The sequence below is a fragment of the Malurus melanocephalus genome, unplaced genomic scaffold, assembly GCF_030028575.1.
Source record: "Malurus melanocephalus ecotype Western Australia unplaced genomic scaffold, MMel_1.1 scaffold_6, whole genome shotgun sequence".
Classification (NCBI taxonomy): domain Eukaryota; kingdom Metazoa; phylum Chordata; class Aves; order Passeriformes; family Maluridae; genus Malurus; species Malurus melanocephalus.
The window spans coordinates 3,845,216-3,864,247 of NW_026623238.1; the positions used below are offsets into that span (position 1 = coordinate 3,845,216).

The 19,032-nt window shown below is 40.4% G+C and overlaps 1 protein-coding gene across 2 annotated transcripts in view; it reads left to right on the forward strand.

Annotated features, from left to right (window-relative positions):
• Positions 1 to 12,151: 12,151 nt before the first annotated feature.
• The window catches only part of PXDN (peroxidasin), an 80,727-nt gene continuing 73,846 nt past the window's right edge, over positions 12,152 to 19,032 (forward strand). For both annotated transcript variants that reach the window (XM_057371831.1, XM_057371841.1), the window contains exon 1: positions 12,152 to 12,514. In XM_057371831.1, coding sequence (XP_057227814.1) covers positions 12,291 to 12,514 — 224 coding nt within the window. In that variant the 5' untranslated portion in view covers positions 12,152 to 12,290. The remainder of the gene's footprint in view (positions 12,515 to 19,032) is intronic.

Genomic DNA, 19,032 nt, shown 5'->3' on the forward strand with positions numbered 1-19,032 from the left:
ATGAGCCAACTCCTCTGGTCTTGTAAGACCATTTTTCCATTGTTCTGGTCAACAGGCTGTCCTCTGTGCTTGTGGACTTGATCCTTCTTGAACTTTTTTGACTTAATCCTTCTTAACTGACTGTGCCCAGTATCCCAAGAAATGTCTTCATAAATAACAGTAGATCTCTCTGTTCCTGTTGCCCAGAAATACTTTGCATGTCACTACATCCTCRTATTACATTTTGCTTTTTTCTCATGAATTCACTGACAGCTCTTAGAGCTGTGATCAACTGCTACATTTTGATTAAGTTTTGGAATAGATCAAAAAAATGTCTGTTATATCTAAGCAATCTCTAACCTTGCATTTCTATTTAGTCCATCACGTCATCAAGTTCTTTATGTACAATGTATCAATTCTGTGCTGATCAATCTTCTCATCTTTGGTGATTTCTGATTTTGCTATTTAAAATGGGATTATGTGCCTCTGTGGTATCAAAAGGACAAAAACTATGGCAGAAACTGCACAAATAACTTGGAGCTCTGGTTACTACTATATATAGAGCTTTACTTCCTCTTAAAGGAGTRGGGGAAAAGATGTAGAATGGAGCATTTGCAATTAATTATTCATTCAACTTTTTTTTGGAGAAAATCCGATCTAAGTCTAGGGCAAGAGTTTGCATTACAGACACTTTTTTCAATGGATTGAAATTGATCTCTAAGCAGAGCATTTAACCCTGCTGATAGTAGACTTGATTTTCTTAACTACCTCTCATGAAAGATTAGGAATAATTAGGGGACTTTCCAGGTTCACTGACTGTACATTGAAAATCACTCCTCTTGCAAATGCTTCCAAAAAGCATGATCAGCCAAACTGTCTTGGAAAAGATGAAAACAGAAAAAAAAAAAAAAAAAAAAAAAAAAAAAAAAAAAAAAAAAAAAACCTGCAGAAAAAGTAAGCAGGGTCACTGAGAAGCAAAAGAAACAGGACTTTATCGACCATCAAGAATGCAGGCATATAAAATGGAGCAAGTAGCAAAAGAAAGGATAGGGACACTCATGCTGGGATAAAGCACAGTTCTTTCAAGAAGAAAAAGAATGCAGGATGCAGTGGAGCTAGAGGATGCCACAGGCATGTCCAGTGGATTCTTTTCAGAAGAAATTTTGTTTTTCTGATATTCACCTATTGGCACTTACACTTACTCCTTGTTTTTGCATTACATTATGGCTTCTGCTACTTTTGCTACATGATTCAGGCTGCCAATGAGAGAAGCATTAACCTTAAATTAGCTTTAGATGTGTCCTGCTTTTGTAATCTGAAAATAAGAAATTCTTAACACTGAAAAGTCAAACAGCTGCCCTGAAAAAAAACCAGCATTCTGTCTCCTACTGCACATCAAACATTAGGGCTGCACACACTGACATTAAGGACATGTCTGAGGAGCTGTGGTGTAGGGATGACYGATGTGGTTTCTTTCTTCAGCCCTGAAACACTGTGTGCATGACTGGATTTGTGGGTACCTGTTATTTTGCTCAAGCACCCACTTTCCCTTTGACACTTAAAGAGAGTATCCCCCTGAAGGACACAGCCTCATGCCAGGTTATCTCCTCTGTCTGTTCTTGCAGCCTCACATGAGGATTTCTCTTTATTTTGGCTTCTCTGGTGATGCTTGTCCTGCTATTCACCAGTAGCTCTGGAGCTGCCAGCACTGAGTGGTCCCAGAGGCAGCAATACTTTCAGCAGCTTTGGGGAGAGCAGCAGCTGCAGCAAAGACTTGACTGGGGTGACAGCGTTTCACTAACTGCTTCAAACTATGCTTTGGAGAACACTTCTAGATTAGGTTCTTTTTTTTGTGGAAATTTGTTATGAAAATGAGGCATAAATTTATGTGCAGAAATTACTTATGCTAGGAATAATACAAGAAGCTGTATCTTTTTTTTTTCATTTTGGTGGTGATTTTGAGCTGTCTGGTTATTTTTAATGGGTTTGTTACTTCAAGTAATGTAATTGTGTTAAAGTCAATGGTATTTGAGCAGTGTGTAGTTAGGGAATAATGTGGTTTATAAAGAATTGGCTATTCACTGACCCTTATAACACATGGAATTGCTTTTATTCAGTTCTTCACTGACCAYGGCTTTTATAATGAAAGAGCGGAAGTGTGCAAGTCATTGCTGGATTTACACATTAAGGAGATGTTAACAAAATGAAAACAGATTTTCACATAGACATCATTTTCTGTATGGGCCATGTTTTCATTGCCTGAGACACTTTTCCTAAAGAGATTTTTCTCTACATGTGTCAAACTAAAGATTTTTTTTTTTTCCTGTAACATTAACATGAAAGATTAGTATGTGCACATGTGCATATAATCTTAAATTATCAAGTGTGCTCCTTCATGAAATCCACAATCATGCCCTGAAGCCCTGAGACTGCCCAGATGGATGCCCAAGATGTGTGAGCCACATTCATATTTAAGCATGTTAACCCCTCCACCAACACATTCAGGCCTAGACAGAATTAAGGTCTTGCACAGATAATGAGTAATTTCTAACCTTTATTGCTAAAACAGCTATTTCAGCTCTTCTGACCACGCATGACATGATATCTACTTCTGATGTTTGTGTACCCAGCTGCATATGTAGAGTTAATCTCTGATTAAAAACRCTGATACAAAAACTTTGTTTCCTGAGAAAAGTCGTTCTATGCTATACTTCTTGGACCAAAAAAAGATTTTTATCTTTATTTCACTAACACTTTCAGTAAAATACAAAAAGAAAGGTTCACAGTAAAATCTGGTTTTGCTGCTGCTCCCAGGAAAATGTCRTGGCAATAGTAATAGCAGCAAATTTAGCCAATTCAAGCCTATTCAGGAGAAATTTATTTCTGTCAGATGCCAATTTCTCTGATTCTCACCTGCTTAGTGATATGGTGTTTAAAAAAATTATCTTCTGAAATTCCCTTCCAGTTATTCTACTCTTTCTCATTTGCACCGTCTATGGTTATCAGAATACATGTGAGGACAATTTCTGAAAATTACTTAAACTGAATTTCTATCCCAGGAGGCAGAACTGGGATATAYTATCTGGAAGAATAATTCATTCCAGGGAAGAGAAAGGAATGATCTGTTTAAGAAATTGSATTTACTGTAGGAAGCTGATGTAAAATATTTAAAACTAAGAGCAACATGTGGAATGTCTGAAAACAGATACTGCAGTATCAGCAGTTATCAGAACTGCTGAGTTTTTGTAGTCGTAACTATCGTGACTGTATAATTATGAGCCATTTTGAAGTGACTGGCATGACAAGGGRATCTTTGAAGGTAGGTGGTAAATAAGCAAGAAGCAATAGCARTATTCATGGCAAAGGTTGCACCTCTCACTGGATGTGCTGACTCAGGTGAGGCTGCTAGCACTGCATAGGAGGTGATCTCATCTGTAGATAGGAATCACGAAAACCATCCCATGGTGCATCTTGTCCACACAGGATCAGCAGCTGTCTGAACAGAGATGATCAACACCTCGGGAATTCATTGTTCTCACATGTTTCCCTTTGAAAATCCTGGATTTTYTTGAACTGCAATTTGAATTCACCCAGTATTTCCTAAGGAATCTGATGCCCCATTGAGTACTGATGACAAACATATCCATAGATAAAAGGTAAAATAAAAATGATAAATTTAGATAAAATATAGAAAAAAGTACAAAGTAAAGTATATATGCTAYCTATAATACTATATACTAATGTATAACAGCATATATACCCATAATATATACTATAAWACTCATATATTAAATGATCTGTTTTTAATGTTCCAAGTGGTCTTCTTCCAAATCTCACTGCAGGGAGAAAGTATGACTTTAATGAGCAGGACTGTGAAATGTGACTGTGGCAAGGTCCTCAGCTGGCTTTGAAGGGAATATGCCTAGGCATTCTCTTCCAAAAGAAGACAAAAATATTTTAAACACAGAAAATGTCAGGTTTGGAAGAAAAGTACGAGTATTATTTTTAAACAGCTAGAAGAGCAATAAAAAAATTTGTCAGCTGTTCTCAAGAGCTCCTTGCAAACAAGTCCTTACTTCCAAGCTAACCAACAACTTTCTGARTTATTGACTAAGTCCTGGCTTATTCCCCTTGGTCCTAGGAGGCTCCTGAAACCTTCTGTGAGAAGTACTCTGGCTGTCTGCTTCAAATCTCTCAAGGACTAACTCCTGCAGACCCCTGCGTTCACACAAAGGAGGAACCTTTGTGCTGCTGTGCCTCAGGGTTCACCTTCCTTGGTATTTTTCAATAACACAAATTCATAACTGTCAAATAAAATGAACACTGTGGCTCAAACATAGAAATGGAATTAGGAATCACTCAAGCACCTTGTAATGTTCTGGTTTTTAATCTAAGGCCTAAAAACCTTGTGCAATGAAGAGAAAGGGTAGGGAAAGCATGGGGAYGAAGGATGAAAAAAGGAAGTTTGAAAAGGAGAAGTAATTACTCTGTCCTTTTAATTCTGGTGCCTCTGAAAAACATTACAAATAAACGTTAGAAGTATGTTGTTCATGTGGGTCTTATAAATGATACTGGGTTTTTGTGTTTATTTTTTTTTTWAATTTAAGGGCCAGTCTTTTGTATTAAAATGCCTGCCAGCTGCCAGTTTCTTAATAGATACTTGTTAAAGAGGACAAGGTCTCTTCTGGTCTGTTTCTCCACAGAACAGGACATCCTAATTGCACTGGGTTTTTCAAATATTTTGCTTTTTTGGTAAAGCAAAAAAAAAAAAAAAAAAGTAATTAACAATCAAACAACAACCCTGTATCTTTCACCCTCATTACTTCCTAAGAGCTTTTTTGGCTGTTACTCTGCAGAAAAATGAGAGTGAGAATAGAATGAGAATTGGCAGTGAAAGAAAAACAAAACCAGAAAAGAATCAGCAGAAAATAAATAAAAAAATTGCTAATTTTCTAGAATTGTCCCACCTAACTTCCAAATGATAAGGATAAATAATAGATCCTTAACTCATATTTTAACCATTTTGCCCCTTTCAGTCAGAACTGGATGGGAATAAATTATGCTTTCTCCAAGCTATGCAAAAAGAGAGAAAGGGATCAAACCAAATGTCCATTTTGTGGATGTGATGAGACAAACTGATGGAGGCCAGTGGAGCAGGTACAGCAAGGATCGTGAAGAATATRATTACTTTCTGTGCAAGTAAAGAGAACTGTACATTACATTGGTTTGCATGCAAAAGGTGCCCATCTTGTTACAGGTTTTAATAGTGGATTTTTTTTCTCCATTTGTTTCTTTAGCACGCTCTGCTTACTCTTATGTAAATCCTGCATCTGGAAAGGCTGTTTTGCTCTCTTGGTGGGTCATTTTAAAATTCAAGGGCCCACAGGAAAAGGGCATGGCTGCAAATATGATTTTTTGGTCATGATACATTAACCTGAGTTGCAAATCAAGACCCCCGATTTCACTGCTATTGTAAGTCTGGAGTTGGCCCCTTGGAGCAAAGAACTTTTTTTTTGTTTTGTTCTCTTTTTAGTACTTATTTGTCTGCATTCCCTTTTACAGGGTTGTTTTACTATCCAAAATTACTTAATTCTAACCAGAAACTCTGTAACAAACAACAGAACATCAAAGGTGACTAAAGGAGGAAGATCAAACAGTAATTAGTCAATCCGGGGAGCAATTAGAGGACATTGAAAATGCCCTGAGGGAGAGAACAGGACTGAGCTGGCCCACCCTAGTTGAACAGTCCTATTGACTTTGATCAGCCTGGAAAGCATGGATGATTTCAGGGAGGTCTGTTGATAGCCTCAACCTCAGACAACTTAACTGAACACACCCTTTTGCCTGTTGGTGTGCTTTGGTATTTGACCCAAAAGTTTGAGGAACTATGYCTTTCTGGTATATTATTTTTAAACACAAACATCTATATGGAAAAATACATATTCTTCTGAATGTCCTGTTAAGTATTGCACTGCTTCTGGTTTTCTAAAGACCTGTGWTAAACCATTACTCCAGTCAACTATGGTGAATTGATTTTGCACCAGAAAAACTGGCATTTCACTGGAAACTAAGGCTATGATGAATAGAGCAGACCATTCCTGTTCCAGATTGTGTCATATTGGTCAAGTTGCTAATGACTCACCCTTGAGGCTTGTGAGGTATCTTGCCCCAGACAGCCATCCACACTCAGCTATTGTTAACAATGAGGTGTCATTGCCAAAGGGCAAGTCAGGTGATGAAAAAAACAGACACGATGGCTTGAGGGGATGTCTGAAGACCTCTTGGACAGCCTCCTGCTGAGATAAAGACTATTGCCGGCAATATCTTACAGCAGTCATGGCTTTGCCTAGTCAAATCTTGAGAATCTCTCAGAAAGAGGATTCCCAGCATTTCCATATAACCTGTACAAGTGCCACACTGCTACCCTAGTAAAAAATATTTTTACACAATACCTAACCGAAATTTCTCAAACCACAATTTACAACCATGGCACCTATATAATTGCTATTACATCATCTGCCACTGCAAAAAAAAAAAACAAAACTTCTTTGCTTTATCAATGTTTGTACTTCCTAAGTGTCGCRGGTTGCTGTTGGATCACAACCTTAACCAGATGAAACAAGCCCAGATCCCTCAGCCTGTTCTCACAGGTTGTGTACTCAAGGCCCTTGGGTGTTGTGGTGCTCCTCTTTCATGCTTTTTGTCATCCCCTTCATCCTGGTGAGGCAGAACAGAATGTGTCCTTCCAGGCAGGACCTCACTCACGAGCACAATCTGTGGAGGAAAGCAGCTTCCCTCGATCTGTTACCTATGTTTCTCTTGATGATGCTCATTCTTTTAAAATTAAGARCAGAAAACATCAACACTGTTCTGGAGAGCTGAGCAGCATTTGTTCACCACTGCCTCCGGGACTCTTYCTAGGATTAGTTGTGGCCATGGCCAGGGCCTGTCCCTCCTCTCAGCCAGGAGCAGGGCAGCCAGTCTGGGACTGGGGTGAGCCAGCGTGGGTCAGGATTTTGACCTGGATTTGGGGTTGGGATCAGGCTCACAGGGGAAGCGGTGTCAGGCACAGCCCTGGGATGTCAGGCAGGGCTGTGGGGATGGGCTGAGGCCAGGCTGGAAATGGCAGTGTGTTTGGAAGCGGGTCAGCCTTCCCTCACAGGGCCCTGGCCTTCCCCACAGCGGCTCCCTCTGCCAGGGACCAGCTCAGCTCTTCCCAAACTGGCCCAGCACCCCAAGAGCCAGGCCCCAGGGCTCTAAGTGCCCATCTGGGAAGTGGGCACAGTCCCATGGCATTCATCTGCCTTCAGAGAGGGAATTTGGTTTTATTTATGATGGTAAAACATGTGGCTTGTGGCTCTGATCCTCTGAGGCCTTCAGGCACAGCTGCAGAACAAATCACAGCCTGGAATCTCTGCTGGGTGAGGTATTTCCTCAGTGTTGTCAAGGGATTAAACTAATAACACCCAATTTCCCRCTACGCTGATATTAAGGAAAATTACTCTGTGAGAAACCAGGAGCTCATTGGTTCAAGTAAATTTTCCTTTGGGAAAGTCTCTTCAGGGGAGTTTTCTTATTTTCCTTTATCATCACAGWCGAGTTCCTCCATTCTGTGTTGGCTGGCCAGGTTTTTCTACATTTTAAGATGCTTGCCAAAGCAGGGCTTAATTTTATTTTTTTTWWAATTCATTATTTTTCTTAGKATATCATTTAAAGWGCCAGAAGGATAAAAAACAGGTTATCCTCTTGTGCTGTCTACTCTTCAAGCCTGGCTTCACTAGACAGTGCAGGTGGAGACAAAGTGTTGAACCTCTAYGGTGTTACCTGTCAGAATTGTGTGGAATCAAACCAAAGGTCTGATAGATCCTAATTGCATAGTCAGTAAAAAAAACAAGCTTATGGTTTATTTTCCTAAATATCAGATAAGGGGTAGGCAACATCCATTTTCTATATGAAACAAACCATCCCTTTGAATGGGAGGACAGATTAAAATGCATTGTCTGAAAGAACAAAAATATGTAGCAAATACAAGTTACACTGTCTGGTTTCAGATAGAGAGAACATCTTTGCTTCAAGACATTCACTAGCACCAGGTGGTCTGGTTGAAATGAAGATTCAAAGACAATTTGGTGGACAACTCTTCCTTTTTTTTTTTTTTGCCAGTCACAGGAATTTATTATTATAAAGAAACAAGCAATGCTTGTTCAGGTGTCCGCAAGTCACCAGGCAAATAAAGATAACCAGCACATTCCAGAGCTAGGCACAGTCTTGTTTGAACTTGGAGGGAACTTTTTTTATAATGGAACAGTGAAGGAGTAATTTCCTTCAGAAATTCATATTATATTCAGGAAAGGAGAATTGGCAGCTTTTAAAGATATCAACATTGCTATCCCAACTGAGAGGAAGAAGGATGGGTGAGTTTGTGGAGACAAYATCCTCAATCTTCTTTGCTGTGCCAGCAGATATCATAAACTCTCAAATGCCCATGGTCAGAGAAGTTACATTGCCTCTGACAGATCTGGCTATGRAGATGCACGATGTATTTCAAGAGTGATGTATCTGAGTATAGCCTAAGCTTCCCTGGATAGTTGAGAAAAGCTTATGAATTTTAAGCATTTATTAATTTTAATAATTGCGTTTAGCACACTTGCTGACATGCCATCCAGCTATCCCATTACATTCTCTTTGTATGTATAATAGAAATAAAAGGTAAAAYTCTATGCTTTCAAAACCAATTTGAGTTTTGTTTCTGCCTTAAAAAATTAAAGCTCACATGTGTTTAATCTCTACATCCCTGTGCTGGTACATTATAATGAAAACACATTAAATATAAGTTTCTATGGTCCTTCATTAGCAATTTTGTCAATCTGGCCCTCTTAACTGTTACTGTTAACAGTTAATTATTAAATGAGTTATGGTTTGGTGTCTGCTAAAGACAATCCAAAGCATTTCCATTGTCAGGTATCTGTAGATATATTGAAATGTCACAGATACCTGATTTTACATCCAAAGATGGAATGTTAATATGGAGATATAAACTAAACTGAAGAGGATTTGAGTTTTATATCTGAATTTTTAGAGAAATAGAAGACAGAAGTATTAACTATTTGTTCTTTTTAAAAGATTTATTTAGTACTTCAGTAAGCAAAAGCTATAAAACTAAATTACTGGTATGGAATAAAACCAGCAAGTGGCAGTATTTGACAAAAATTTGAGAGGTAGATAGGAAACTTTTGAAAGCAAATGGAGATTTACACTGTATCTAACTATAAGGTAATAATTTCTGCTAGCATTCTGATAGAAAGATATTTCATTTCCAGCATAATTTTTTCCCCCCTTAGGTCAACTCTTTGACTAGAGAAATTGGAAACAGAAGACAGATTTCCCATGGATATTTATATGCAGGGTCAACAAAAATGACCCTGCACATTTTATAAAAATTCTTCTRTGAAAACTGGTTAAGAATAGAAACATATATCAAAACCATTTGGAAGTYTTATTTATCAAAAACTTTCCCTGCCACCAATTTAGAATAGCATGCAATGAGAATTAAAATCATACAATCATAAAATTGTTTAGGTTAGAAAAGACCTTTAAGAYCATTGAGTCCAGCCATAAAAGTAACACCCTTGTGTTTCTAGGTTCCACAGGGCAGAAAAAAATGTCTGATTTAAATGACTTATGAGGTATTAATAACATATTAACCAAAAGCCTGGAAGTTGCCTGTAGCAAAATAAATGGCAAGAATGCTATAGCRCATGCTACATCAAAATTGCCTAAGGACAGTGAGAGTATCTATGTGCTTTTATTCTCACTATCAGAATTGCATGTATAACAGCATGTGATAGTCTATCAAGATCCCAAACGCTAGAAACTTTTCAAGAAAATTTTAACTTCCCATAGAAAACATAATTTTAACTATATACTTTATTTCTGGAAAAAAAAATCATTGTAAAGCACCAAAATTACATGAAGTAAACTGTCATCATAGTTTCCTAAATGCTATTAATATCCCAATTTAGTTATATTTCTATGTTACTGTGTTTAATTATCTAAYCTCAGATGTTCTGCTGCTTTCTGTACAGGCGCTACAGGATGACAGATTTACAGCTGCCAAGATGCTCTAATGTGAGTGGCATTTCCGTGACAAAAACTTCCTTGYGCCAACATTTGCACTTTGTAGGTCAAAAGTGCCTGAGGTTTTCCTGGACCAGGAAGAAAGTTTGATTTTCAGATTAAGACATGCTTATATCCCAACCCTGATTACAAATGCGGAGGAGGTGATACACATAGCAGCTGCTTGCTGAATTGACATTAAGGTGATGAACTTTTTAACCTCCTTGTTCTGTTAATTCTCTTCTACTTCAGACTGGTATCCTCTGCTGTAAAACAGCTGATGTGTATATTTATGAGTTTCTGAGCAGCTTRGGATGTTGAAATAGTAGACTAAGCCCAGCCCTGCAACAGTATTTAGAAATGCACCCAATTTAGAAGTGTATCTAACTGGTAAGAGTCTTCTAGGRGTCTGACCATCCTAGAAGCTCAGTAATCATATGGATGGCATGTCAGTAAGCCTGCATTGTCTTCAGACACAGACTAAGCCCACAGGCTCCCAGCTAACCACTGGGATGGTGAAGGATCTTTTAAAGAATTCAGGACTCCTTAGAACACAAACCCCACTTCCATACTTCCATTAGCTAACTACTTTTTTAAGATATAAGCAGTCATGAGCTGCTTTAGAGAAAGAGACATAGTGACTCGTGAAAAACATAGTCARAAATAATGACTAATCTCAGCAATTTTAAATTCTGGGCCCATTAGTGACTTCCAGCATCACAGCACACTTCCGGACTCCAATTTCTTCATGAGGTATTTGACTCAATGTTAAAAAAGAAAAAACAAACAAACAAAAAAAAAAAAAAAAAAAAAAAAAAAACAAAACAAAACAAAAAAAAAACCCAAAAAGCCACGTGTCCAAAAGTCATTCCCAAACTCATGGGCTAAACTCAAGGTTTCACAGTGAGGTTCAGAACAACAAAATCACAGAATGGGTGAGGTTGGAAGGGACCWCAGTAGGTCATCTGGTCCAACCTCCCAGTCTAAGCAGGGTCATCCTAGAGCACATGGAATAGGATTGCATCCAAATAGTTCTTGAATATTTCTAGTGAGGGAGATTCCACAACCTCTCTGGGAAATCTGTTCCATGAATTACTATAGTTAAGTTTTAAGCAGGAATATTCTCTATATTGTTCTTTGAGGGGGAAAAGGGATTCAGGCAGTACTGCAKAAGTGCCTGAATAAGTGGGCACATTTCTGTGGTGGAACCGGGGGTGCTGACATCCAGCATATATAAGACAATATGTTGTTGTTAGACATAATAGGGTCAGTTGTGATCACTGTTGTCATCACAGAACTGGTGTGCCAGTGCTCACCTGGGATAGGCAAACGGTTGGAGAAAAAGTATTGATCTGCTTAGGACTGACATCAGAAAAGAATGACAAAGTATTTAGGACAGTGTTACAAATCTCAAAGGCAGTCTAGTTTTTTGTTCTCATGCAAGATTTGTTTTGAGAAAGTGTTAAGCTCATGTTGCTGTGGCTGCAACCACTTACACATCTGTGGCATTCTGGTGGGTCCTTTTATATCTACCTGCCCGTGTACCCATGTACCCAAAACCGACACCAGACAGAAATTCTGGGCAAATCCAACAGATTGTCCTGGCTCAGCAGTCAAAGTTGCAGCACTCACAGGGGACAAGCCCAAGGGTTGTGTGCGTGGGTTTTTCAAAGCAGGGCAGAAATGGAAATTGGCTTGTTGGACTTGCTTCTTGCCATAAGGGTTTTTCTTTCCCKGATCTTTTTTCCCTCATCTTTTGTCTTTGCTTTCTATTCTCGTTTCCAGTTTTTGCCCTTTCTTTCCCCTTCTTCACTCCCCTCATTTTGCCTTCCTTCTCCCTCTCCCGAGGTGCACGCTGCCGTCCCGCTCAGGGGGTGCCTTTACTGTCCCCCTTCCGAGCACGGGGGAGCAGCAGCCCGGGGCGGCAGGCGGACCCCCAGCCCAGCCCAGCCCGTGCCCGCGGTGCGTGCGCAGGGCGGCGCGGAGCCCCGCGCGGGGCGGCCGCCCATCCCTCCGCCGGCCGGGGCGGGCCCACCGCCGTCCCCTCCTCCCTCCAGCCCGCGCGGGGGACGGGATCGCCCCGCCGCCGACCCGAGCGGCAGCCGCGGCCGGGGAGCGGAGCGGGCGCGACAATCTGCGGATCTGCAGAAGCCCCTCTCCTCTTCCTCCTCCTTCTCGCTGTCCCGCCGGGCAGCATGACCCGGCGCGAAGCGGCGGCCGCCCCCGGCCTCTGCCTCCTGCTCCTGCTGCTGCTCCGCGATGGGGGGCTCTTCCCCCCCGCCGCCGCGCAGCCGCCGCCGCCGCCGCAGCGCGGGAGCGTGTGGTGCCCCAGCCGCTGCCTCTGCTTCCGCACCACGGTGCGCTGCATGCATCTGATGCTGGAGAGCGTCCCCGCCGTGTCCCCCCAGACCACCATCCTGTGAGTACCCGGCGGGGGCTGCCGCGGCGGCCCGGGGCAGGGAGGGGGCGGAGGGAGGAAGGGAGGGCAGGCAGAGGAGGAGGCGGAGGAGGGGATGGATACCTGGGGTGGGAGGCACTGGGGTGGGAGGCACTGGGGTGAGAGGCACTGGGGTGGGAAGCACTGGGGTGGGTGGCGGCGGAGCCTCAGCTCTTTGTCTGCGGTCGGGGGAGGGGGCCGGACCCGCGGTGGTGGCTCTGCCCGAGGGGCCCGGGCGTCCCTGCGCTGCTCCGGGGCTGCGCTCGCCGCCCCCGGCCCCGCTGCCCCCTCGGCCCCGCGGTCCGGCCGTGCCCGGCGCGCTCCTGCCCGGCTCTGGCGGCGCGGGGTCGGGGAGGTCGGAGCGGTGTCCCCAGTTCTGCGCGGCTCTTATGTTCTCGGTAGCTTGCGGGCGTTGTGTCCCAGCTTAGTAGTCGCTAGATGGATTTCTGTACTTCCTCAGTATCCTGCTTAAAAGCATATTCAGTCGGCAGGCGGATCGGCAGGGACGTAGGTGGCACTTTCTGCTCAATTCTGAGATATGGTGAGGAGGTACGAGCAAAGCGAGACCCAGACCCTGGGCTTGCTGAAAACTACCCCGGCTCAAATTCCCGCAGTGACCTGAGAACCTTAGTTGCTAACCAGTTTTTCAGTTCAGGCACAAATGTGTCAGTTGACGTGCCTGGGCTTTCCTCTGGTTTGTTTTGGGTGGGATCGCATTGGTGTAAAGTTCAGTATTGAGAATGATTGACATTTAGTTCACATTGATTTGACTGAAACAGGTACCTTTCCAGCCATATTTCCCTGCAATAAAGGCAAAGTTCCAAATGAACATCATACGCTATTTTGTTTCATGGCTTACTAAGAGGAACGGATTTGTTCCACTGACCTGCTTATATGTTACTTGGGCTAAGAAAGCTCTTGGCACCAGTCCTGCCCTTTCCTTACACGCAGCAGTGGAAGCTTAGCAGAACTTGGCCCTGGGAATTTTCTGCGGGGTCTCCTATCATAAATTAACTTGTGACTTCGTCAGATATTTTCAAAAGGGATCTAGAAAGCCTTGCTGTGTTTCAGTTTCCAAGTATTATAYAATGTGAAGAGTACAGTCATTTAACATAAACCGAGTCCCTCTTTGGCAAGAAGTGCAAGCTTTTGGCAGAATGGGATTAGTCCTGCAGTACTTGTAAACCTTTTAGGGAACAGTRCAGGAAGTGGGTGGTTAATGTTTCTTACATTTGAAACAAAGTACATTTACAGAACACCTTCTGCCTTGAGATTACAGGAAAGTGTGTAACGCGAGTTTTGTGAATCATCTTAAATGTAAAAAAAAAAAAAATAGAGTGTGGAGTCAAGTCTCAAAGGCTTAGTTTTGTGTTAAAGGTAGAAGGGTCTGCAACAGCAGAAAGTATTGGATTAAAGCTCGCCAGGGTGGAGCTCCCCTTACGGTGGGTATTTATAATCTTGCAGTGAGTCAGAGGAGAATGTGTGAACAATGCAAGCATTATACTCGTCCAACCACACTAATATATCAAATTGTCTAATATCCCAAATCTGAATTAACATTCTGGTATACTGCAAGCTACCTTGCTGCAGAACTAATGTGAAAGAAGTTAAAAATATGTTTTCAGTTTGACAAAGAATGCTTACTTGCAAATTATGCCTGTGGATGACCAGCATTCTTCAAATCCTCATGGTGACCTTACTTGTAATCTAGTAATGGATATTATCCTTTCTGGACAACTGACTGGGGAGCTGTTATAAATAAAATAGGTAATATTACATATGYAAATACTCAGTTACTCCTGCTACAGTTCTGCTAAATGACTGTGAATGGAAAGGAGCTGGGTCAGAAGATAGTCGGGCAATGTGAGTCTTTGGGACAAAGAACAATGGTACAATTTATTTAGTGATCAGTAGTTTGAAATACCAATCATACATAAATAGCTTACCTGTTTTATGTGAATTRCCTATTTTTAGCAGTAGGATGTAATTTCAGAATAATTATTACATGTCTGAGGTACTCACTGAATTAYCAGTTTACCACTTGTTTTTTTTTACTTACCTGTGATGTTGAACTGCAGTTCTACACTGCAGTGTTATGCCTCACAGAGGTAGCCCATCACCCGCAGAGGGCTTTCTACAGCCAAGAACAGGTTATTTTTTAAGCATGAAAGTAAGCAGTCATTTCATCTCTGGTTTGACTCTCACTGTTTGTCTTTCATATGGAGCCTGTATATTAAATGTATTTTCTTTAGTAATGGTGTTGATAGTTAGATAATTAAAAATAATAAATTAGTTTCAATCAAACACCTTCCCCTTTAAAACACAAATTTAGAAAATCCCACAAAGTATATTGCTGATGGGTTAAAATGATAAATGTGGCATTGATAAATTCCACATCCTCATCTGTTTTATTTCTTACTTGTGACATAGATTGACTGTGCAAAGTAATTTTGTAAAAAAATCACCATAAGTTTTTCCTCATTTATAAGTATTTTGCTAAGCACTGGTTCTGAAAAATGCCCCTTTTTGGATGCTGAATTGACTTTGCTCTACTTCACATATAATTTGTTACATGGATTAAAACAGCATGGGGCCCAGACCAGTGGTGCAGCCAAATGTTTTTCCCCACATATCAAAAATGCCTATTCCTAATCGCAGGCTGTCTTTTGAAAACTGTTCATAACATTACTGGTTGCTGACCTTGCCAGTGCTACTTCTGGCTGTACATTTTCTCACTCTGGCTTTTCCCACTTTCTGGCATTTTCCCCTTCCCTGCTGCAGGCTGGGATCCATAGTTTAGWTTGCCTCTGCCAGCTTTGAAAGAGCTCATGTAGCCTTGCATAAGCATGTGGTTTCACCCAAGATGAGATTGTTACTTGAGCTCTTCAATCCATCATCTCAGTCCTGTGCTGACTTCCCTTAAAAATGGAGACCCACATCCAAAATGGTTTGAAAAACTACTTCATGCCATCAGTACAGTTGTAGAAATTTCAGTTCATCTGACTAAATACAGAGTGCTTGTATTCACAGAAGTTGCTGAAACATTTATATTAAACCATTTAACCAGCTGATGAATGTGAAATTCTGGATACTGCRCTATTGCTGTCCCCTCTTCCCATAACTGTATCCTATCTTACATTTTTTTTAGGGGGATTCTTGTTCTACAGCAATTTCTCATATATGGTGTTGGTAATTGTGACTGGAGACCTTTGAATATTGATACAATATGTTATTATTTGTATCTAAACACAATCCAAATCCAAACCTGTGTACAGGACTAGTTACACATACTCAGACCAGTACTRAAATTTGTTTGCAGTTTTTCTTGGCAACACCTCATTGCTCTCTTATTTCTTGCTAGCTGTACAAACAAAATTGTATTCACTSCATTTGAGTCTAACAGACTGAACAAGAAAAGCAACAAATATTCTRTTAATAGCAGAAAAGGTAAAAATTGACAAAAATAGATGTCACGAAAGAAAGTGGACTTGATTTACACTGAGAATGACTTGCAAATTATTGAGGAGAAAAAAGAAATATTTTGAAATAAGTCACTCATTATTTGCTATGTGTAATTATTACTTTGGGTCTCCTRCATGTCTGCTCTGAATAAAACACCCTTTCATCATGTGAGTATAATTTTAAGTGATTAAACCTTGATAGGACTTTTTAAGTTGCAGCCATTCCAGCTGAATAGCTTTTGAAAGTAGGCACTGAAATGAAATAGAAGACAAGAATCTATGTTGCTTGTTATTGCTTTTGTTACATGATTCCAACATATTCTCAACAATGGATAGTTTAGGGTGTGTACTTTTTTATTTACTTATTTATCTATTTACTTTACTTTCTGGTTTGTAGTATAGATGTCAAAGGGAAAAGRGGAAGTGTTAGTTCTTTAATTCTATGGTGGCTTTCTAGATAGCTGAGTAAGTAGTTACATTTTTTTCATCTCTGCATAAGAACCTTTGGTGGAGTCTAATGTGCCTTCATAATGCCTGTGAAAACCATTACTGATGCTTCTCAAGAGCATCTGTCTTAATGCAATTAAAAAAAACAACCCAACACTAAATTACACAAATCACACATCTATTTGGAGAATATGTGAATTACTGAAGAAGTAAGAATAGTGGAAATGTAATGACATTTCACTTTTCATTGTTGATTTGTGCTAACATTAWACCTCTTAGCAGAGGCATTTAGGAAAATGAAATGGGTGATAGGTGTGGAGACTGTCAGGGCAGGAGTCTCTGGGCTATTGTAGCAGAAATCTTGCTTGCTGATTGCAGATCTGCTATTGGAAATGTTGCATTTTCCGCCAGCAAACAACCAACCCATTTCATCTTAACAATATAAGATCCTTACATCTAATAAGATCTTTGAGACCTTTTAAAAAATTCCAGTAGCTTAAAACGAAGCTAAGTAAGCTAAAACGAAGTTTAAATAAAATAAACATACCTCATCACTCTGAAGGACAAAGGATTGCAGTCTCAAATGTGGAGTGTGAGTAAACTTGGTCACTTCATGGCTAAACATCAATTTGCATGTAGGAGCTGGTCATGAGATACGACACCTGAAGATTTTATTCAAGCTGCAGGGATTTGTACATACTTAATGATAAAAAAAGAAGTACSRATACTGAAGATTTATTTGAAGGGTTTGAAAATAGTRCTGACACAGATATTGACAGACTCCTTTCTGGGAAGGAAACTACAATAGGTGCCAGTGATGATTTGCTTGAATGACACAGAGTAGGGGGTAAAGCACAAGATTATTTCAGTAAAATTTATGTGACATCTTTCTCCATAGAAATGTTATGAACAAGTGCAGGATTCARTTTGAGATTAAAACACCTACATTTAGGTCTCTTTACGTAGGAGTTTACAGCTATATTTGGTTTGTGACCTTCCCTTCTAATGAGTASCAACTCAGCCAGTATAGTTCATAGTGCCTGAAGCAGAACTCACCTCACTCAAAAGGGGACACCTTAATTTGGAGTAATAATTTCTAGCCTCAGGCTGCCTTCCCCAAAAGGACCCAGGTCCTTATTGGGCCTCTGCCATAGCTGCTTGCTCTCAACAGATGTTTCAGATAGCCATGGACATCTAAACCAACTGCAGGCACCACTGGTCAGACAACTGAATTAAGTATCTACTGTTTGGACAATTTATTAATTTATTTGTGCCTTCTCCAGCCTAAGTGTGTTGACTAGTTTTCTGTTGATGACAAAAGGACATTAAATRTCTGTAGGTAGATGTTGATATTTATTTGTCTAAACCGAAGTTCAAATTACTTTGCAGAAGAGAATGTTCTCATAGAATTTTCAACAGAAAGAAACTACTTGCAAAGACTAGGCAAATGATTCTCAAATGATAAAAAAAAAAAAAAAAAAAAACTTTCAAAATATGTACATTGTTACCAACTGGAGAGTATTTTCTCTCTGTTAAACCCCATCCTGAGTCCCAGCAAATCAAGTGGAATGGATACTGCAAAAGATATCAATCCTCCCCAGCAAAGCAGCTGTGGAGGGTGTGTAGGATGCAAAGCCTGCTGAAGTTCCCAGGCAGTCTGGCTGTACTGCTGATGGAATGAACCCAGGACCAAGGCATCAGTGTGTTAAKGCGACATTTGCAGAGCTTGCAGAATGTGTTTGGTCATTAGCAGGGGGCAGAAGGGCACAGCATTGATAGTGTTTGACATTTACTGGGAGATATGAGGCAAAGCTGCTGAGGGCTGCAACAGAAAGCCCAAATGAGTCTTCACTTCGAGTCACTGAATTCACTTGTGGGAAGATATTTTTGTCATCTCGGCCGTAAGTTAGCCCTCATCAAATTCTTTGTTGAAGAATTGGAAAACACAAGGAACAAAATCTTACCCATGATTTCCTGCAAGTAGCTTACTGTACACTTATCACACTGTCGAGGAACAGGATGGTGTCTGGTTTTATTTTCTCTTCCCCAATAATTCCTAACATGATATTTCCTTCTCTTAGAGTGTAGGTTTGTTTGTTTTTTGTTTTTTTTTTTTTTTTCATGGACTAATCGGGGATACTTGAGATCTTATTTGCAAGTAGTAAAGATCTCTTCTAGGTCTGCCATTTTAATTGTAAAGTTTGGTTTTCTCTGTATACATTATTTTGTATTAAAGTATGCATTAGTCTGCATTTAAATCGCCATTCATGGACTGTTGACAGGTCTTTTTGCTGTTCTTCCTAGTCAGACTTTGTTAAAATAGATGAGAATCATAAGCAAAACTTTGTTATTTTTGTGGTTCATCACTCTTCCATTTGGGAATAAAATGAACAATGGAGAACTCAGCACAGCTTTCTGTGAAACTCTACTGGTCACCTTTCCCAACCATGAAAATTCTCCATTTACTACAAACATCTCTTCATATGCTCATCTGGACTGTGTGGAATATTTGCTTTATAGCTGTTTTAAGAGATTGTCTTCTAATTCCCAAAGCTTTGTGAGTTTGGACTGTCATCAGCACAAGATTTTTCA